Source organism: Haemaphysalis longicornis, unplaced genomic scaffold, assembly GCF_048455015.1.
Source record: "Haemaphysalis longicornis isolate Haplotype H1 unplaced genomic scaffold, Haemaphysalis longicornis Haplotype H1 scaffold_5, whole genome shotgun sequence".
Taxonomy (NCBI): Eukaryota; Metazoa; Arthropoda; class Arachnida; order Ixodida; family Ixodidae; genus Haemaphysalis; species Haemaphysalis longicornis.
The window spans coordinates 179,538,891-179,561,246 of NW_027526385.1; the positions used below are offsets into that span (position 1 = coordinate 179,538,891).

The 22,356-nt window shown below is 45.9% G+C and overlaps 1 protein-coding gene across 1 annotated transcript in view; it reads right to left on the reverse strand.

Annotated features, from left to right (window-relative positions):
- Nucleotides 1–22,356, reverse strand: part of LOC144138847 (cytochrome b-c1 complex subunit 2, mitochondrial-like) — a 42,510-nt gene that overhangs the window by 15,735 nt on the left and 4,419 nt on the right. Inside the window, exons 4-9 of the mRNA XM_077671341.1 lie at nt 20,873–20,937; nt 16,444–16,500; nt 14,383–14,507; nt 7,792–7,889; nt 5,262–5,412; nt 1,127–1,329 (exon numbers count right to left, since the gene is read on the reverse strand). Coding sequence (XP_077527467.1) covers nt 1,127–1,329; nt 5,262–5,412; nt 7,792–7,889; nt 14,383–14,507; nt 16,444–16,500; nt 20,873–20,937 — 699 coding nt within the window. The remainder of the gene's footprint in view (nt 1–1,126; nt 1,330–5,261; nt 5,413–7,791; nt 7,890–14,382; nt 14,508–16,443; nt 16,501–20,872; nt 20,938–22,356) is intronic.

Here is a 22,356-nt window from a genome sequence, read left to right on the forward strand (position 1 = left end):
TCGTGGGTGCCACGTTGTTTTCGTTGCACTCAGTCTTTCTAGCCACGCAACTCTCTGAAACGGATCATCCGACTAAATAAAAACCCACCCACCCGCTTAATCTAAGCCATGGTAGAGATAAGTGAAACGCACCGAGTGCCTGAACTACGAGCAGCCGCTTCACCCGGCGCCATGTTTTACATTCTCCATACCAAGATGGTGGCGCCCATAGGTGCCGCTCCGGTGCACAGTGTAAAGAACTACTTCTTACACCGAATTTCAGAGATGCGTGGCTCAAAAATTGCCGTTTTTTTCGTCAACTTGCATAATTAGTTTGTCGCCTCAGCTGACATAAATGTTTCTACGGCACTTTGCAATAGTTTTCGATTAGAAAACTTCAGTAAAGCACAGAATGTAACGTGCAACTCGCCATTGCGAGTTCAGAGAAAAAGTATCTATCGTTAGGACTTTTTTTTTTAACTAATTGATCAATTAATCAAACCGCTAAAAACAGTGTCATGTTGGGCGCGCTCGAGAATTACGCCATTGGCATCCCCCCCCCCCCCCCCCCCCTCTAACAGATGTGCACGTCAAAATCATTTTTCTGACTGTTTTGGGGCAGTTTGGTCCAATTTTTGCAATTTTCGAGATTCTGGATCAGCTTGGCACAGACATACTGATTTGTATCAGAACTGCGCAATATGTGCAGCTGTCTCGCCCCTGCCACGCTTTCAGCGCTGGCCAAAATTACGTCACTCCTGGTCGTACTACGCCACGACAGTGCTAAATCTAAAATTTTGTCAATACTTCTTGCATTTCTTGGTTTAGAAAAGGTTTTCCGTGGTTGGAATGCAGCTGAGTGAGTTACCGAGGGAAGGCTAGTTCTTTCGAGTAGAGCAAAGCTGTCTTTTGTCCTCACGGCCCATTTAAAGTAGCTTGTCAGCGGTGGATAAACAAGGACAAAAATGATGTGCTCAAAGAATCGACAAAGAATTAATTGCCTACATTCCTCCCCAATACCCCTTCCAATGCCCGCTTCCCTACCACGAGAAAAAAAAAACAGCTTCCAAGACGTTGTGGAAGCAAGCAATCCCCTTGTCGAATCAGCGATTTCTGACATCCCCGGACTTTTCCTCCCGGCACTCACGGCAAAGGGGTTCTGGGTGGCCTTGGAGGCGGCCTCTCCCAGCTTGGTGGCCTGGCTCTCGCTGTAGGGCAGCCGGGGTCCCGTGCCAAGAATGTGCGCAAACACACCCAGGGCCACGCACTCCTTGGTGTTCTGGACACCCGCCCCTTCCACCACCACCGCCGCGTCCACGAACTCACTGGGAGACTCGATGCGCACCTCTCCTACGAGAAGCCCACGATCGTTTCCGTTATAGCTTCAAGAGGATTACGAAGGCAAAATACAGATTTGGTTCATTAGAAACACTCCCCGTCCCAATCACAATGTTACCTATTTTGTTGCACACTTTTAACAAACAGCTCAATGAATGAATGAATTAATGAGTGAATGAATGAATGAATGATTGTGGGGTTTAAAGCACCAAAGCTACATGAGGCGTGTCATAGTGGAGGGCACTTGGTTAATCAAAACAATGGAGACATTAACTCTTTCCCGACCGCGCCGAAGGCCACCGTTCAAGGGTGAACGATAATTTTCAAACCACCCGCAAAAACTAAAAATGGCGCTATTCGGACAATGACGCCATCTGGCGTGTTCATTAAAAACCCTTTTTCACTTTCGTTGCCATTTGTTTACCTTTCACGTCAGTAGACGGCGTCATGAGCGAAAATTTGAACCTAAGGTAGCGGAGAGTTCGGCGAAAATGGCGTCCTGTTTTACTGCGCACTCTGCAAAAGTGGTCAGCAGTTGCAGGGACTTCGACCACTGCTGCTGCTGATTTGTTTTACCTCAGCCGCAGTGATGACTCCAGCAACGATGTGGATTCTTCAGATTTTAGTTCTGATAAAGACTCTCCCATTCAACAGCCTCAGGCTTTGACAGGTGCTGCCAGGGAAGTTCCTTTTTGACTTCGCGCTGTATTTATAAACAAAACGTGCCTAATATCTGACGACTGCGGCAAGGTCTGCACAACGTGCGGCGGGGATATTTTGCCAAATGCACCACGCCATATCGCGTTATCTCCTCCAAGATAGCCTGGCGCTCGCGTAAAATTAGCACTCCAGAGCAGCGTGCGCTGCTTCTCAAGAGGACTAACTTTTTTTCTTGTTTTTTTACCTCTGCAGTGCTAAGGATTTTGTGTGAGAACACAAGCAAGCATGCTCGTATGCATGTTTTAGAGAGACCAACTGACTCTCAAGTGGCTTCTCGCAGTGGCACAGCCGTCAGGCCCGTTACCGTACTTATTCGAATCTAAACCGATAGTTTTTTTGAAATACTGATATATCGAACTCCAGGGTCGGCTTGGATTCGAGGATTTTGAAATACGCGCCAATTTCCAAGTGAAGTGGTGCACAGCTAGCGCCACCCAGAAAAGAAAGTATTGTAGCCGTTACTAGACGAGCCAGTAGCCATTAAGGGCCATAGGCCGCCATTTTGAATTGTGCAGATAGTGGCCTGCGTGCGGTGTGGCGTTTGGTTTTGACAGCGCAAAAAGAAGCGGTGCCATTATAGTGCCGCTTTTAAAAGAAAGGTTGTTTTAGCTGCGGAGTTGTCGTCGAACGTTCAAGCCGGGCGGGACTTCGGCGTGGATGAAAAAAATGTCAGTCGTTGGAGGACGCAACGGGAGAGGATATTTGCGTGCGCCGCAACGAGGTTGGCAATCACCGGACCACGAGAATGCCGTCACCATGAAATGGAGATGGCATTGGCTGACTCCGTTCAGACGCAGCGAGCAGCTGCCCTTCCAGTAACGACGGAAGTGCTCCAGGCAAAAGCAAGGGAGCTTTTAAGGGAACGAGGCTTATCGCGGGCACACCTCAAAGCCAGTCGGAGCTGGCTACAGAAATTCATGAAGCACTTCGGCTTTAGCCTCCATCGTCGAACCTCAATCGCCCAGAAGTTGCCCGGTGATCTTGAAGAGAAACTGATTGAGTTCCAGCACCGCATCTTCATGTTCAATAAACGTGTTTTCTTTTTGTGAACGCTGACCTCGCCTTTTTGTTCGGCCTACATTCGAGGTAAGTTTTTTTTTTTTTTTTTTCGCGCCTTCGGACTTTCGGGGGTCGGCTTAGAATCGGGGCCGGCCTAGATTCGAATAAATACGGTAAGTTGGTGGGCTCGCAAAAATCTAGAACTTGGTGTACAGCAGTGATATATACCGTATACTGAATATAGCTTAGGAACGTAGAAACAGAGTTCCTAAAATAATTTTTAGGCTCAGCAAAATTGCCTATTTGTGTTTTGTGTATACATTTTTTGCGATTTTTTTTTTGTTTCATTGGCCAATAAACTCTCAATAATTACACCTTTCACGAAACTGCTGTTATGTGTTTCAAAGATAAGTCTATAAGCTACAATTTCGTGCACAGCAATGCCAAATGTCTCCAGTAGCTCAAGAGCAAAAAAAACGTTTTCTAGAAGCACTCAAAATCGGTCATTTTTCCGCCGTTGCAAAAGAGTTAAACAGATCTGCCGTTAAAACATTTGAACACCCGTGTGTCTGAGATTTCGGTGCGTGGTAAAGATTCCCAGATGGTCAAAATTAATCTGGAGCCCTCCACTACAGTGCGCCTCACAGCCTGTGAAGCGCTGGAGCGTTAAACCCTACAATCAAAACATTTTGGTCACTTTTGGTCATTTTTCATTGATTGTGGTGCAGCGGCCGGCACCCAAAAACAAAACCACACGCAAATGCGACACAAATAAATCCAAAGAGCCTGCGGCCTTACAGCAAAGCAAAAACCATAAGCCATAGCCACTCATAACCTCGATGAAACTGAAACCATAACTACATTGATGCCAAAAACACGACGTTTCAGCCAAGTTTTTGTTTGGCACAGGGCATCATGGCTATCGTACCTTGCGGCACAATTTGGGCACTGCGGCGTAGCACGGCGCTGATAAAAGAGTTTGGCGCCACACGGGCGTTATGGCGCAGGATGGGACAGGTGAACAAGTTTGGCACTCAATAACACAAATGGCGCGGCTGTTCCACCCCTGAAGTATTAAATCCTTTCGCACAAAACTAAACCTCTTCTGACAACTACATTTCCACACTACACTTAAGTTGAACCTCCAACATAACACTGTTCCCTCCCATCAGACCCTTTTTTATTCACAACAGTTGCATTTAAATTCTCCACCGTGGCTTTTGCCTTGTTGGACTTTTTCTTGCGGGTGTATATACAGCGCACCTTTCCTGAGCAGAAGTACCTCCCTCCTCCTAAAGTTACGTCGCAAGGTATTCTAGCTGGAACTAAATGAACTAAAACATTTCACTGCAAGATGGGTGACATATAAAAGGTGGCAAGGTTCACGGTGCTGAAGCCTAAACATGCCTAGCCCTTGAAGAGGCCACGAAGACAAAATATGACCATGGTTTGTTAAAATGATTGCTTTGCCTGACAACAATAATTTTGTTTGAAACTTCAAACGGAGAAGCAGGAGATCAAGGAAGAAAGATAAAATAGTGTCAACCCCCCAGTCACTTCCAGTGACATCTCCATGATGTCAGCGAACCTTGTTTGGGCAATTGGCGGCCACCGAACAAAGCGACCACGAAGAAACATGACCGGGCGATTGTAGTGCTGCCCCCAGCTCCGTTAGATCTTATCTAATGAATGCTAGCGTGCAATTAACACAATGATAACAACGTCTTTAGTGCTGGCGCATCTAACATCACTCCTGCCCACAGTACATCAGTATAGCATGAAATTTTTTAACAGTTTTTCAATATCTCTTCCGCTATTTCAGTTAAAAAAAGCATCTTTTTTTAGCTGCAATGAAGCTGAATGCATCACCAATGGCTGATTCTTTTACACTGCAGAAAATTTCATTTCATATTCATGGCCCATTCAATGAAAGCTGCTTTAGGCATTGTTTGTGTGTGGGTGAGTATACATACTCAAGTCCTTCCTGCCCATGCCATGTCCCAGAAGAATTTCAGGTCAAGATAAACCGAAACATTCGCTGGCAAGCTCATCTACGTACACCCGGCAACAGCACGGGTTACTGTGCTTCGGTCCCTTCAGGCTCCCACTGCTTAGGCCTAAACTCGCCCAGCTCCCAATGACATACGCGTGGCTTTTGAATGCCCTCCCTGCCTGGGGAGGGGGGCAGGGCACTCGAGTGAGCTCTGCTGTGATAGCACACTCACCGGTGCCGAACTTGCAGGGCAGGAACTCGGCCCCCGGGTCCGTGGGCAGGTCCAAGTTCTTGAGGGCATCCACTACCCGCCTGTTCTCAGCACCCACCAGGGAAAGGACGGCACGCGGCGCCGACACTTGCTTCTTCACAAACTGCGACAGCTGCGGACACACGAGGTTGAGTGTGCGTTGGCAACAGGGGTGAGAAGAGAGAGAGAGAGAGAGAGAGAGAGAGAGAGAGAGAGAGAGAGAGAGAGATGCAGAGAGAGAGAGATGCAGAGAGGGAGAGAGTGAAGGGGAGATAGAGCAAGGGAGGGTGGAAAGGAGGAGGTAGGGAATAGCCAGGGCAACCAACAAAGAGCCAAGGCAGACAGAAACAAACAAATGGAGAAAAAAAAATGGAAGCTAGAACGTCATTAGAGATGTACAGGGCAGGCAGAGAAATTGTACATAAGAAAGGAAAATTTCTGCGGCTAATTCCCACGGCAGTGCTTTGCTCCTTCAGGCTAGAGCAGGTTGCTTGCCAACTAAGAGCTTTGTGGGGAAGTATTCACAAAATCACATGGTATGCGTGGTCTGCGAAAAAGAAACAAACTATGCAGCACAGAGTGTTGGAATGTGAGGGTATCCATCCAAATCTACATGACGGAAATATTCCGCTTCCAGAAGCCCTAGGATTTAAGGGTAGCACAGAGGAAGTTAATTGTTCACTCCAACAAATCACGAACCAACTGGCCATACTCTGCTGCAAAATTTCGCATTTTAATAGCCAACTCTGAAGACCAGAAAGACCACCGAGACTCATGTGCCACATTTGCGCATACAACCAGCACCGACAGTTGAAAAATCTGAAGAGTCAAGTTGAAGGGTGGGTAATACGCAAGTATAATTGCACCCTAAAATGCAGCCTCCCCACGTTAAGGGCCGCTCCATGGTGCACGCGTCGCCAAAGCCTGCTTCCTGCTCTATTCCACCTGGCTTATTCTTAAATAAAGAAATAAAGTGGCATTTCACCCTTTGCAAAGACTTCAACGCACCTCATTCTATCTTTGCCCCGAGCAAGCTTGCCATTGCAAGGTCAGCTGTTGCCGTGTGACGTCAAAGATTCGCGAGAGCTAGAGGGTTGTTTTTGACGACCCAGACGCTATGCGCATGTAATCAGCTTAGCAGATGCACCTTGCCATACAGCAATGTGGTCTCTTGGCTGCATTTGTTCCCTGGTTGTGTGCCCTCCAACCTCAGATAGGAAAAAGAAAAAGGCAGTTCGATAAACACTGGTGCACTTGTTAATTGAATAACCCTGACATAATTGATTTGATTGATTATGAGGTTTCGCGTGCCGACGCTTCACAGGCATTGAGGCGCGCCATAATGGAGGGCTCCGGATTAATTTTGACCAGCCGGGGATCTTTAATGTGCGCCGAAATCTCGAACACAGGGGCATTTTGCTTTTCGCCTCTATCAGAAAAGTGACCTATGCGGTCGGGAATCAAACCACCCGGGGATCTTTAATGTGCACCGAAATCCCGAACACAGGGGCATTTTGCTTTTCGCCTCCATCAGAAAAGTGGCCGATGCGGCCGGGAATCGAAACCCCCGTTCTTGGAATAATCGTGACATAAATGTGCAGTACTCCTTCTTCTTCAAGATCATTAAACGGCCACATTACACACTCAAAAGTGTGGGCGATTTGCAAGCATACTTTTCTCCCAGAAATACAAGACAGGGGTGCGGGTTGCAGCAGCAGCAGGTTATACACACAAAAATACAGAACATCAGACCAGAATATGTATCGTATTGTTGTGTGTACTGGCGCATACTGCTACATATTGTAAGTAACCATCCCCTTTCTTTTTCCAGTTTACTGTGGGCTGTCAACCAAGCCAAAACTACATAGTGCAAAACTATTCTACTGGTAATGCCAATCTGTGGTGGGTGTGCGTGCAGCCAATGAGCAAAGGGCACAATATCCATCATCACCATCACCTGGCTCAGATCTTCAGCCGCATTTATCTTTGGCCTTTTTGTTGGCCCTAGCACTCATCCTCATCTTCCTGCACTATGATCATAAAAACTACGCTTCGATAAGAAATTTCGGGCCTCCAATATCAACGCAAGTAACCGGGAACCCACTTAAGCTTCCAGGCTTGCAGGGTATGATGCATAGGTGGTGGTTATTATTATAATTATTGTTAATATTCAGTGACCAAGATCCAAAGTGGCGTTTATTGAAGGACTCCAGCCTCTAGAGTGGCGAACAAACCTCAATGATGAGTATGCACAAGAATGAAGACAATGCAGTCCAGGTAGGTGTAAGAGCTAGTGCTGACGGATAAGTACAGATGAAGCCAAAGCGCTAGTACTGTCCAGAGCTCACTCAGAGCCCTTATGCTGATTGATCACTGCTTTCAGAACGGTAAACAAATTATTATTATTATGGTGAGAGAGAGAGAGTAAACTTTATGCAGGATCTGTTGGTGGTGATTCGGACAGCCCTAGCTATCTTCTTCTGAAGTGCACAGTATGGTTAAGACGAATCACCTTGTTGTGGCAGTAGCGGCCGACGAGGAAGTCCTCGATGTACAGGGAGTTGGCCAGGCCACCGCGGAAGGCAGCCTTGTGCAGGGCCTCCGCCAACACTGCACAAACACAGCGCCCCCAGAAAGTAGGGGTGGCCGATTGATCTGTTAACCCGCTGATTAATCAAGAAATGAATTATTTGTGATTAAAATTTCTAACCACTTATGTGAGCCCAGTAAACCAAATATCAAGCATCTAAAAAACTATCAGTGAGCTTATCTGACCGTGCTCAAATCTGAGGGTGCACGAGCGTTCGGCATTGCACTGCGACACTCCGGTCATATCATGGTGAGACCCACAAGCTTCTAAAGAAATGCATTCCAGCCACATCCCTGCCACGTGAGGGTTTGTTTAGCCTGGTTGAAAAGACTGAAGAACCCCTTCCGGCTGATATTGCTTCAAAATGTGAAGAAACTTGCTTGGCTCAAAAACAGGAGTAATTTCTTACGAATGAACAATACGATTTCGACTGATCATGCTAATGAACAAATAGCAAGAAAGACAAAACAAAACGAAGAGAGGTATGTCAAACACGAAATGGGGTTTTATTCTTTTTTTATGCGCTATAAACCACGCCAACCAATTATTCGATCAATGCCTGCCAATTAACTAGGCTCAAATATTTCATCAGCAGCCAGTCCTAACACAAAGTCAAATCCCATTCAGAACAATGCAAGTTTCAGGTAACCCCCCTTTTTTTGTGTGTGGACCTTAAACACACAAAAGGTTTCACGTCTCACCTGGTACCCCCAGACCGCGTAGCTCCCCGATTGGCCTCAGTCAACACTAGGTATTGAAACTCATGCCACTATAGAATTTCGCGCCACTACAGATGAGTTGCTGAGAAATGGGTACATGACATGGCATGCCCTCGAAGACACTAAAGCTCGAAGGATAGTTATACCCCTGTCACACGGGCACTTTCAATTGCGATTGAAGTGAATCGCGATCGCGTTTTCGAGCTCGCCCGACGCACTGCCGCTGCTATACACGGCCCGTTTCAAACGCGATCGAAAAGTTGCACCGGTTGCACTCGTGTACGCCAGATGGCACTAACATTGTACTTGTGGCCAGCGTCTGGTAACTTCTCGTGGTCGTAGGTATATGTAACTATGTAAATGTTAACTCACGCTTATTTGGGTCAAGTTATTTGACACAGTTTGTAGCGTTAGTTGAAGTTTTCACCTTCTGTGCCATTACTGAGCGGGGACGAGAGTATCGCCGCTTTCGTTCGATCGCGCTTGGAAGCCTCGATCGCGCTTGAGAAACCAGGATTGAGTTCGAGCGGGATCGAGCTCAATCGTGATTGAAGCTGCCGTGTAGCATGCGCTCGATCCGGATTGAGCTCGATCCGGATTGACTTAATCGCGACTGAAAGTGCCCGTGTGACAGGGGTATAACTACAGCTTCAGCAGCTGTGGTCATCATTTTTCCTTGCATCCTTGTTTGCATTCCTCCCTATAGTGTAAAGCTTTCAGGCACCAAGTTCATTTTAAACAGAAACCGAAAAAAAAATTATCTACATCTAAAGACACCCAGATGAGCATTGTGAGGCAGTCCCAACTTCCCCCCTCTTCCCTGCTTTTTAGGACTAAGCCCACATTTCCATAGATGCAGTACCTCAGATAAGTTAGAGCTTTCAAATCAGTTGTCCTTCCCACACTCACCACCAAATCCTGGCACTGCTAATTTTTTTTTTTTATTTAGTACATACTGCAGTCCTCTAAGGACCAAGCAGGAGGGCAGAAGGGAAAGTTACATGTATCGCATTGTAGCGGTGAATACGTATCAATTACCATGCTTTGGTCACACGCACAAAAAGTATAAATGTATAAACAAATACACACACATACATACATTTATACACACATTTTCAGGTAGGAAGTAACGGCAAAATCGTTTTAAACAAAAACCGCTGCACAGTGCAAAACTCATTGTAAACTAAAAAGTTCCAATGATCACACTATGTCTCTAGGTCAAGCAAAACAAAACCATTGTACAATAGAGCTCGTACATTAAGAGACCACCCTAAATGTTTCAACTTCAAAGAAACAAAACGATCAAACAAATACGCAGTGTTCCCAACAAACAATGAAACCCACTAATAAAACATCCCCAACCATTCAAGAGCTACACAGAAACTAGAAAAGCACCAGAAATCAGTGGACAAACCTCTGACACAAAGATGATAATTATTCTAGGGCAGCAAACACCTTCGCTGAAAAATCGGCCACAGTTCGCGCAGAGAAAACCGAACTCGGTAATACATTCCACTCCGCAATTGTCCGCGGGAAGAAAGAGTATTTGAATAGATTTGTGCGAGCTTTGTAAGGAAGAAAATTGTGTGAGTGGCGATGTCTCGACGCTCGAGGTAAGAACGGCTTGACGTAAGGGTTTGCATTGAGCTTGAGGTGGCCATGAAAAAGCAAAAACAAAAATTTTAGGCGGGCTAGTTTACGTCGCTGCTCTAAAGTTGAAATTCCATTTTGCACCATTAACGAAGATGGGGAATCAGTGGATCTGTACTTGTTGAAAATAAAACGCACTGCCCGGCGCTGCACCATTTCTAGCTTTTGCTGTCTTTCTTAACTCTTTCGGGACCGCCGGAAAAAGTGATGAAAAAGGGAGGTCTCCGTACAAATTTTTTATTACATAAAGCAAAGGCACCATCCTGCCTTAGCATACACCAAAATGCAGCTAATTATATGTTCTTTGACATAGAATACCAAGTTTCACTTCAACACTGACGACAGAACCATGAAAAAATCTGAAAGTAAGAACTTCGTAAAGAAACTAAAGAAAAAGATAGAAAAAAGAGCAAATATAAAAACATTAAAAAAGAATAAAATTATTTCAGGATATACAAAATCCAACACAGTGCTTTGTTTCTTTATCGCGAAAGTTTGATGCGGCTAGGTGTAACTGGTTTTTTGTAGGGATGGGCGAATATAGATTTCGAGGTTCGAAGCGAATTCGAAGCGAATAGTGATTTGGTCGAATAATTTCGAATCGAATAGTTCGAATAGTACACATTGCAAATCACAAAGACAAATGAGCAACTTGTGACCTGACTAATGTACACATTTTTTTCTAATAATTAGAACTCGCGTAGGCACAGCATTGTGTAAAACTATTACCAGTTGAACATTTATTGCAAAATCTTACACACAGCTTTCCTTTGCTGTATTCACAAGTTTTCATGAAGAAACGCCTGTTGCGCCACATGCTCTAGGTGCAGCAGTTTCCGCCGGCTGCTCATTCACAAGTTTAAGCGCCGCCTAGAAACTCGCAGAGTTAAGCGCCGCCTAGAAGCTCCGCTAAAAAAAGAAGTATTGTAGCCACTAGTATCCTCGGCCGTAGCCAAGCAAAGCGCAAGTGGCTGGCCGCCATTTTGAATAGGCTCGCTTAGTGCGGCGTACTGCCGCGCTGTGCGAGCCTATTCAAAATGGCGGCCTGTACAAGTCTGCTGGCTTGGTGCCGCTATGTTCGGAGCGGTGTCGTTTCAGTTGCGCCTTTTTTTTTTTAACTTAAGTGTGCTGGCGGCCGAGAGCTTCGTCGAACCTCTAGGCAAGGCAGCAACTCGGCAGTGCCGGCACTGATAATAGAAATGTCCGCGTCAGTGGGTCTTGAGCCAAGCCTGGGGTAACTCTCGGAAAGCTTGACCAAAAAGCTTGGCTTTTAGCTGCCTATTCGGGAGCATCGAATAATTCGAAAATATCGAATACCCGCATTCGGATCGAAGCGAATAACGAATAGAGAGCTATTCGATCGAATATTCGACAATACCGAATATTCGCCCATCCCTAGTTTTTTGTTTTGTGTGTGATCTCTTTGGCACTAAGGCCTTGGCTACGTCATCGCCCAGGTACACACCTGGCTTTCGTCTCGGCGAAAACTTGATCTGTTTCTGCGCTGGTGGAAGGAGATCACCACCATATGTGGTTAACACCCTAGCGAACAAATATAAACCAGCCAGAACATATTTCGAGCGCACAAACCTACTCCAGAGCCAATTGGAACTGAAACCAACACCCACCTTTGAGCGCGATTTGATGTTCCAGGCTGATCGACACCCAAAACCTCACTCGAGCTGAAATCCGATCTCTAAAGCCGCATTCCGACTCTTCACTGCCACTCTCATCGTTAAAATCAACAGTAGAAGGCGAAGATATACGAGACGAGGCGGATTTCTTATCGCGCTCGCGCGAGTATGACGCCATGTTTGTTTACATTCGAAACCACTGCCCGTCAGAATAAAGTATCTGATGCGTTGCTGCCTGGCGATAAAAAAAGAAACTTCACAGAACAGAAAACTCCAGTTTTCAAACTATCCTAGATGTCGCTAGGTGTTCCATCGAGAGAAAATTTGTATTCTACAGGCTTGCGAAACCATCGATCATATGTGATCGATGGCCTATGGAGCGGTCCTGAAAGAGTTAAAAAAGGGGTCCTAAACAATGTTGGCGTATTCAAGCTTAGGTAACACTAAGGTTTTATAAGCCAACAGTTTTGCTTCTGTAGGGGCAGCTTTAAGTTTATGCCTTATGAACCCAAGCTTGCGCATGGCAATAAGGATAGCAATAAGGGAGACTGACATCATATCAGTTTCATGCACCAAAGCTACCTACCTATGCTTGAGCTACGAGGTGCGCGGTAGTGCAGGATCTACAGATTAGCATAGGCTACCTGGGACCTTTCAAAATGCACCAAAAACATCCAAAAAGAGCATTTTAAGGGGTCTTTGGGGCTGAAAAACGGTCAGAAAATCGTTTCTATAAACATAGCAATTTCGGCATCCACAACCATCTTTGCACCAAAATGCACCATATTTTATTGAAAATAGCATTTTAAAGTGCACTAGTTTGAGCAGACTTCCATGGTAAAACGGCACTTTTCTTTGAAGCTAGCATTTTGCCAACGGATATTCCGGTGCCCAGAGCAGGCACGACTAATTTTTTTTTGCTTCTGATACATATATGTGCGCAGAATACAATGTTGGAAGCAAATTTTTCAAGTGGAGGAGGCATTGTAAAATTATTATTGTGTTCAATTGACACCATCTGTGAGCCGTTTCTGGCAGAGTGCGGGAGGAGTGAAGTTCAGTGTGTTGTATGTAAAACGACCAAAAAAAAATATAGCTAAAGCAAGAAAGTTCTCCCAAGGTTGCATTCTTTAGCCATTTGTCTGACTAACCACGTGGTAATCACTATTCTGTACGGAGTGGTTCTTTCGTAACTGCGACCCAAAGTGATAGCAATTAATCATTAATTATCTCGAAAAATAATCAACTTGCAAAGAATATCATTGCAGATTTGAAATCACCACAAAAAAACTCCATATTGCTAAGACGTTTTATTAAAATTGCTTAGTTAATAAATAAAATAGCTCTAAGACCAGTCTGCCCCCTTGCAAGGTCAAAAGCTGCCTCGCACAGACTGCTCTAAGAATATATATAAAAAAAAAAAACACGCGAATAACTGCTCTGAGTGATGCCGAACTTCTCTAACAAAGTAATTGGGTTCTTCTGAAAAGAAAAATGTGCAAACTCGTGTTTTGGTGGGATTAAAACCAAGAGCCTCTGAAATGCGAGACAAGCACCACCACCACAGCATGGTCACAATCTGACCAGAGGAGGACCCAGTGTGACGGACTTGGCAAAATGTTAGAAGCCTGTAATTTGTAAGTTGAGCACATTAATTACAGAAGTAATTACATTATCAGCAAAGCACGATACATACGCTCCCACTAAATGTCCCCTTCACTTGGCAGTGCGAATAGGGGTATGTGCCCGCTCATAGTAATGCAGCACAGCTGAGAAAGATGCGGAGTGATGAGAGGACACATTCACTTTTGGCAATTGGGCACTCATGCTTTTAGCCACTGGGTGTCCAAGCACCGTATTCTCCCACGTATAACCTGCCCCCTGCACATAACCTGCACCTTTACTTTCCGTCAATGAATAAAAAAATATATTCCCGCGTATTGCCCGCACATTTTATACACAAGAGGATGGACGAAAACTACTACTCAAGCAACACTACGGAGTTCATGGAAAAGAACTTACCTAGCTGATTACGTAACTAGCTGACTTGGCGCACACATTTCTTCAGGTTGGTATATTGTTGAGCGGTGTGAGCAAAATAAGCACTGTTGACGGGATAACAGTGACTCAGTTGCTATTACTGCTTTAGGGGCCTCACGGTCCACCACACATTGCCGTGAAGTTGCACCAAAGGAAATACCACGCATATAATCTGCAACTCTACGGCACCTGTGAAATTTTCGCATTTTTGGTGCGGGTTACACACGCGAAAATACGATCATTCTTGTTCTCCATCTCTGTCGGCAAAATGAATGCTGCGGCGAGAATCAATCCTTGGTCCCTCTGCTCAGCAGCCCAGAGCCTTAGCCAATCAGCCGCCAAGACTACTCCAAGAAGCTCCAATTACTGGCCTGGCGCGTACATTCCTGCAGCCACACATTTTGTTGTCCCCTTGAAACTTGGTGGACAAAGCTACATCTGGGCAGTGTAGAAGCGAAAAACAGACTCACCAGCCTCGCGGTTCTGTCGGAAGACGGCCAGTTCACGGCGCATGTGGGGTGCCACGTCTCCCACCTCCCAGTGCTTGAAGGCCGGCAGGAAGGCCACCTCCGTGGCAAACTTGAGCGCCGTGTGCCTGCAACACCCACCCAGTGCCGCCCCAGCGTCACCCCAGTGTCACACATTCAACAGAGAAAAGCGTCCGTTCCACACACATCGACAAAGCATGTACAGCCCATTAAAGATAAACCCGTTTGCTCTCTTCAAAAACAAGACCACCACAGTTAGGCTTGGCAACAATCTGCTCTGTTGCACTGCAGCCTTCGTTCATACTTTTTTAAAGGGAACATGCAGACAAAATACAAGTTTGTTTTATTCAAAAAATTTCGTGGTTTGTAGTGCCCCCAACGCTTGTCTGGAAGCAAACGATGCTGTATTTATTGAGAAACGACTCGTATTAAGATAAAATTTTGATTCTCCCGCCAAATCGTGTGTTTGAACGACGTCTGCAATGACATCATAAGAACAGGTTTTTCAAGCTAAACTTGGTGTGCTGTGGAGCGTTGTTTACTGTTAATCAGCCTAGATGGCGCTACCATACCCTGCAGGGCTGTTTTGTGCATTTGCTTTATTTTTGACCGTATTTGTAGCTGGCTTGTTTTTGTTAAGGTAGAAAAAAATCGTTTCGTGAAACATGATGTTCCCTCGGCAAGTATGGTCACATAAGACACCGTCGCTTGCGTCAATCGGCCAGTGTCGTCTGAGACAGCCCCAAAGCACCGCAGAGCTGTGCAGCAAAACCAAGCATAATGCGCGCCGTACCAACAGCAGTACGCATCGGTACTTCCATGTTTACGTGTACTTTTGTAACTTCCACTGTGAATGCCACCATTCTTAATGCTACAAAAAGAATGTGCCCTGAATGTAAGCGCAAATAGCTCGTTTGGCAAGCTTATAAGCCCTGTTAATTTGCACTTGCCGGCCTCAGCCAATTGCAGAGCTGGCACATATGACATCACAGGTTCTGTTGCAGGAAATGAGCTAGTGGGTCACATGGCCATTCCCCGTTTTCCTAATTATGTAGCATATTCGAGCGAAGTGTGCGCTAAAAGTGGGGTCAGTATGATTATAACGAGGTAATCTTTCGAATGAACCAAACTTGTGTTCAGTCTGCACGGTCCCTTTAAACTCAACTGAAAATGACTCTTCAGGGAGTTAAAATGGAGGGAATGAGCAACCTACTTGTACCGTTCCTTACCCACTCGAAAAGGTGCGCATTAAAGGATCAGAAATGTTTCCCGCTAATTTCTCTAACACCCTTTTGTGAGACAGCAAATGCAATGCCAGCCAAGGCGAATGACATCGGCTGTTGACGACATTTAGTTTGGCCGTGCCTGGCTACAAAGCGAGAGAAATGTTATTGTACAGTGATAGCGAGATAATGAAGTGCACCCACGACTTTTGATACCTTCCAATCTGTTTTTGAAGGAGACAAATCAACTTTTCGTAATAAAGAAGTCCATCATTTTTCCCCAGCTGACATTAGTAAACGTCGCAAGCCAAAACAAGTAAGGAACAAATCCGTATGCGGGAAGGAGTGAATATGGCAGAGCTTTGGGAAGGTGCTGTTTGCCTTCTTTCTACATAAAAACAACAAACGGAGAAAAGCTGACTTAGTCACACTGTCTAGGTCTGCTATCACTAAACTTGTTTGTTCAGCAACCAGGCAGTGCTGTCAAGGCTACGCATTCAGTAAAGAGACCGATGCGAATGCTTTCCTCGAGCTCATTCAGTCACTGAATGCTGTTCCAGTCTAATGTGATTTCATACTATCATGCAGTTCTGAACACACAATTTATTTATTCAACCTAATTATTAAATATTAAAGTTAATTTGCACTACTAACATCTAATGTGGTTCCATCAAAACAGCATTAGTTGTGCCCTGTTACAATGCGTAGGCCCAGCGCAATAGAAAACCAGGGATGAATTTTTGTGTAACCATGGCCACCAACAAGGCGTTTGCAACTGAGGCAGGATGCAGAATCAGTTCCACAAGCACACAGGACTTACACGTCGTCACGGTTGCACTCGAGCAGGTAGATGAGGTGTTCCCGCGTAGTGCACGCCCTGCGGAAAGAAAAAAGGGCGTGATGTGTGGGGCCATCGAAAAACATTTTTTTTTTTCATGACACAAACACTTAAATGGCGAATTCCCGATCTCCTGAACAGTCATCCAGTACTGCTTGACATAACCGAACACACTTCCTCGGTAGCCCTGTTAACATGAAAAATAAAAATGTATTTTCTACCTGAAGTGTAAGATTTTTTTGTACGTTTGTGTTATTTCGTGTAGTATATGTTTATGCTATTTTTGTTTCCTTTGGGGAGTGATTGCACAGTAGTTTTATTTTATTTTTATCTTATGTAAGTATTTATTATTTTGTTGTGCAAAAAGATGTGTATCCACATTCAGTTATATATCTGTAGCATGTAGTCAAATCTCGTTACTACGAATCCTAAACCAACGAATTTCTCAAATTTAAGAATATTTTAAGAATCCCCGACAGACTGCCTATATTTTCAATGTAAAAATATTTCAGAAGTACGAATTTCAAAACAGCGCATATGTGAGTATAACACACGTAAGTTATTTTCCCCGTCATACTCGAAGAACATCAGTGTAACAAATTCGGCTAAAAGTAACTGTGCCGCAACTCTTGTGTGAAACAAACCGCCGTTTCTCCGTGCGTTCTGGAAGTGCAGTAGCTATCATCATCACCATGTCGAGTGCCGATTGCTAGTGCCACCACAGAGCTGTGGTGGCGCTAGCTAGGGCTACTGCACAAAGCTGTGTGCAGTAGCCTAGCAGGCCTAGCCGCGTTTGCCTCTTTTCTCTCTCGTTTTGTCGGGTGTTGGTGGTTGGCCGGTCGTTCTTCATGCTAATCACATCTACGGGCCGGTATTTCTTTGTTGCGGGAGATTTTGCTAAAGAGCTAGCAAAGAAGCGAGAACAGTCATCGTCTTCAGTGACGATGATGGCGCGAAGGAAGACGACTGACTGTGGTTCGCCAAACACAGAAGAAGATAAGACCGTGTCGAACAATGACGTTTTAGTGCACATAAACAAATTCCACACTTTCATTGCTCGGTGCAACGACGTACCCGATGAGGTGTTGTGCAAGGTGCAATATGCAGAGGCATTCCTAATAGGCTGTGCGTGCTGCACGCGCCAGAAGAAAATAACTGATTTCTTCAAATAAAGCAGCTTTGAAGCGAGCGCATCATTTTTATTGGAGAGTTTGCCCATCTGCATACGTGTCTACTGCTAATGTATGTCATTTTCATACCAAGGTTTGAGCACTGGCTTACAACCGCCAGTTTTTCATTATAACATTTTAAAATAACAAACCATTTTTGGCAGCCCCGCGTGACTACTAGTTATACAGTCGAACCCCGCTACAACGAACGCCGCTTCAACGAAATTTCCGCTTCAACGAAATATTTCCAATTCCCCGTCAGCTAGCCATAGAAGTCAATGCAACAAAGTCCTCGCCACAACGAACCATTTGTCAGGCTTGCTTTCGCTTCAACGAAATTTTCGATGATTTGGGCTGGGTTTGAACAATTATTTTACAATAAAATAAGCATAGCGCCAGCTATCTGTAACTTTTTATACATTCAGGACGCTTAGTTTCACCAAAAATGTGCGTTGCGACCACACCGCCACCCAAAACAAAACAAAAAATAACTCATAGGCGCACGCCATTGCTTGATGGTGATAACGATGTGGCTGGCCGTCTTTACACGAGGCGCAGGCCCGCTTCGCCAAGGCGGAGCCCCAGAGCTGCCAGAGCTACAGCCAATCCGTATCCAGTTGAAATTGCATGAATGTGCTCCGCTGCTGGCGCGGTGCCGTCATGTATGCGTTGTGAGCAGCTGTCCTTGCCGTTTTCCTTCTACCATTCTTCATAGCCAAGAGCGAAAATCATGTTTGCGCGTTTGGTCTTGAAGCCTAGTCATCCTATCTTAGTCGCGGGCGCGCGGTCATGTTAAAGGCAAGCGCGCGCGTCTTGCCAGCCAAGGTCAGTAGCTGCCGTGCCCTGTCAGAGGATAAGATAACGGCACTGCTCCTGCCACAAGCGAGAGGGGGGCTTCCCACGGCCTAGCAGCTATCTGCAAGTAATCAGCTCGGTGGACACGTCTTGTTGTACAGCGATACGTTTTGCATATCTTCACCCCCTTCCGTAACGCGTTCTTTGGGTGGTGAAAAATCAGATAACCATTGGTATGTTTGTTATCCCAATAAACATGAGTTATTGCGCGTCACTCCTTTTTCTAAACATTGTATTATGCTGCCAATGTTGCGGAAACGCACGGGGCTATTTTTCTGGCCTTTCCGTGGTGTGTTGGGGCAGATTTCGCCTCAACAAATTTTCACTTCAACGAAATTTTTCGCACGTCCCGTCAATTTCGTTGTAGCGGGATTCGACTGTATCGAGACCCGACTGTACTATGTATTATTTTTGCTGTTTTCGTTACGGTAAAATAGCGTAAGTACATTTGTATTTAGAGTATGTGTTGAGGCACGTATAGTTGTTCCTTTTCCTGTTGCTTGATGCTGCGTGGTGCTAGGGGCCTACCTAGTCAAGTGACTGTTAGAGCTGCCTTTTGCCTCAGCACCACGGCAACTTCTGATCGCCAATAAAAGTTCAATAAAATAAATAATAGCACAAAATTCAGACAGGAACTGACTACAACAACAACTCTTCTTTCCCCAGCAAGGTTCCAGAATGGCAGCATGCCAATCAAACTGCAAATCGTTATGGCAGTAGCTGGAGACACTCGCCCGACAACTCGATCCAGCAAGCAAGAAACTGCCACCCACAAATGACACTTCTTCCCAACTGGTGACAGACAGGCTTTGGGGTATTGGAGAATAGAGATCACGAAACAATCACCATTCACTTTAGTCGACCTGTTTGAGTCTACTGCAGGACAGAGGCCTCCAAAAGGATCCACTTCTACCGTGCAGACTTCATTCTTTGCCCCGAAAATCTCTTTGGTCCCCCTTGCATCCAGTTTTTAAGTACGAATGTACTTTATAAGCGACCCCGAACCTTCCGCCGTCCGCAGTGCGCCTCCTCCTCTCCCCTAGCAACGGCGCGAGGAGCAGAGGGGAGCGTCTGTAGCAACGGCGCAGCGACGTCACACCCCACGTGACTGCGCGCGCTCCGCCCTCCCGCGCCGTGGCTGCGCGCGCCCCGCACCGGCTCCGCACCGCTCCTCGCGCCGTGACGTCACACTCCACGTGACCGCGCGCTGGCGCCTTTGCCGTCTGCTCCCCCCTACCCCTCGCGCCGTGACATCACGTGCTCTGCAGCTGGCGCGCCTCTCCCCCCGCTAGGTTTGCACTCATCCTCGGCGCGTGCCTCTCCCCCTCGCGTGACATCTCCCCCTCGCCGGTACTGCGCCTTCGCGCGCGTCTCTCCCGCCGTCCGCGCTCCCCCTCTCCCCTAGCAACGGCGCGGAGGAGGAGAGAGAGCGTGCGTAGCAACGGTCTCCTGCTCGGCTTAGCTGCGGGCAGCGCGCCGCTGTGCCAGTTCGCTTCGCGTTCCGTCCGCGTGAGGGCGCTCGCTCGTCGGCTCCGCATTCCGACGCTCGAGGGCGCTTTCCCAAGCATTTCCCAAGTGAGAGGTACGTAACGTGCGAATGCCAAAGACTTTAACATAGCGCCCCTCCTGATCAAATAGGGTAACTTCGGGCAAACTCGGGCATTCGCACTTTGCCATCTTCCCTCTCACTTGGGAAATGCTTGTCTTTTTCGTGTTTCCGTATTTGATTTACCCTCCCTCCCGCTAAACCCTTTTCTTCCACTTAATTTCAACTAGAATGTCTTCCACGCAATAAGTTGAACACAAATGCCAAACAAGTCAAATCTGTTAAACAAACAAACCCTGCTAGTTGTTGTAGGAAAGAGAAGCATCCGGACTGTTCCTTCTCATTTCTCTACTCCAGTGAAAACTGAGTATCCTCGCGCTGGATAAAGAAACTCACACAGGCTTTGCTAGTCAACAGTTCGCAAATTTATCCAGTGTAGAAGAATATATTGTTGGACCAGTTGGTACTCATCTGAGGGGAATATTACATCGCAAAAATTGATGAAGACTAAAAGAGGACACAAGAAAAGCACCGGCTATTCATTCGACAGGTAACACACTGACATTATTTGGTTACATGGCACCGGTCACGCCGTTCCCTTGTGCACCTGCATGTATTTGTAGAACATATGTATGTGTGTTACTTGTAAAATGAAACAGTTTATAGCACTTGTCCCATGTTCCCTCTCAGACTGCCAACCTTCGCGATGTAATGTGCTCCACAGCTATTAGGTGCCATGCAACAAAACCAAAGCAAGCTCTATTCAGCAGGAAAACATGCCCCACTAATTGCACAGATAGAGTGATAGCACATGTGTGACATCCCTGTGGTCAGTACTCACGTCAGATTTCCTCCGAGGTACTCAATGTTCTTGGTGATGGCGAACTTGGAGTGGCTCTTGGTGGCCTGTGGACAAAGAGAGAGAGAAGAGAGACAAAAGCAGATGAAGTCACTCAACCGTATGCTCAGTGTAGCTGTTTGTAAAATACGCATACTAGATGTCATGAACTGAATTTCACAGACGGACTAAATTCAGAGTTTGGGCGTTTTAACCTTTCATTGCCACGCCATAGGCCATCGGACAAGGAGTTACAATGATTTCAAATGTCTCGCGAAAGCTAAAAACGGCGTCTTGCGAACAACTAACGCCATCTGGCGTATTTCTCCTTTTTCCATTTGATTATTGTTTGTTAGCATTTCGCATGCGTACATGGCGTCGGGAGCAAAATTTGAACCCAAGGTAGCGGTGAGTTGGGCGAAAATGGTGACCTGTTTCACTGCGCGCTCCGCAAAGGCAGAGGCAGCTCTTTCAAGGACTTTGGCCGCTGCTACTGCTGATTTTTTTTGCCCCAGAAGCAGTGATAACACCCCTGTCACACGGATGTTTTAAATCCGGATTGAAGCGAAGCACGACTGACTTTTCGAGTGCGCTCGACGCATTACAGCCGTTACATGACACGTTTAAATCCTGATTGACAAGTTGAACCGGTTGCACTCATGTACACCAGGTGGTGCCAAAAATGCATTTTGCAGCCGGCGCCTGGTAACTTTGCGCGGTCGTACGTACACGCAACTATATAAATGCTATTGCCCATTTATTTGAGCCAGGTTATTTGATACAATTTGTGGCATTAGTTGAAGCTGTCACCTTCCATGCCATTACTCAGCGGGGACGAGAGTATCACCGCTTTCGTCCAATCACGCTTGGGAGCCTCAATCGTGCCTGGGGAACCGGGATTGAGTTGGAGTTGGATCGGGCTCAATCGCGATTGAAACTGGCCGTGTAGCAGCCAAGTAGCAGAATGGAGCTCGATCCGGATCGACTCAATCGCAATTGAAAGTGCCCGTGAGACAGGGGTATTGCCTACATAAGCTGTGTGTATATTTTTTGTGCATTTTTTTCTGTTAATGTTACCAATAAACTGGAAATAATTGCACCCTTCACGAAACTGCTGCTATGTGTTTGAAAGAGCAATTTATAGGTTACAATTTCATGCATAGCAATGCTAAATGTATCGAGTAGCTCAAGAGAAAAAAATTTTTTGTGGAAGCATTCAAAATCAGCCATTTTTCCGCGGTAACGAAAGAGTAAGAAGGGTACTCGCCCGATCACATTCCTATGGAATGTACTAATTCATGAACCATGGGATTAAAAACCCTTCTGCACAAATAGGAAACATTTACAGGTCCATGAAAACAATCCTTATGGCCTAGTTTGTTTATTTTATAGATGTACCACTTCTGTACTACAATAAAAACAAACAAACAATGCACTCATCTTAGTTCAGCTAACTTGCACTAGGTGGTGCTTAGTGGCAATGGCTG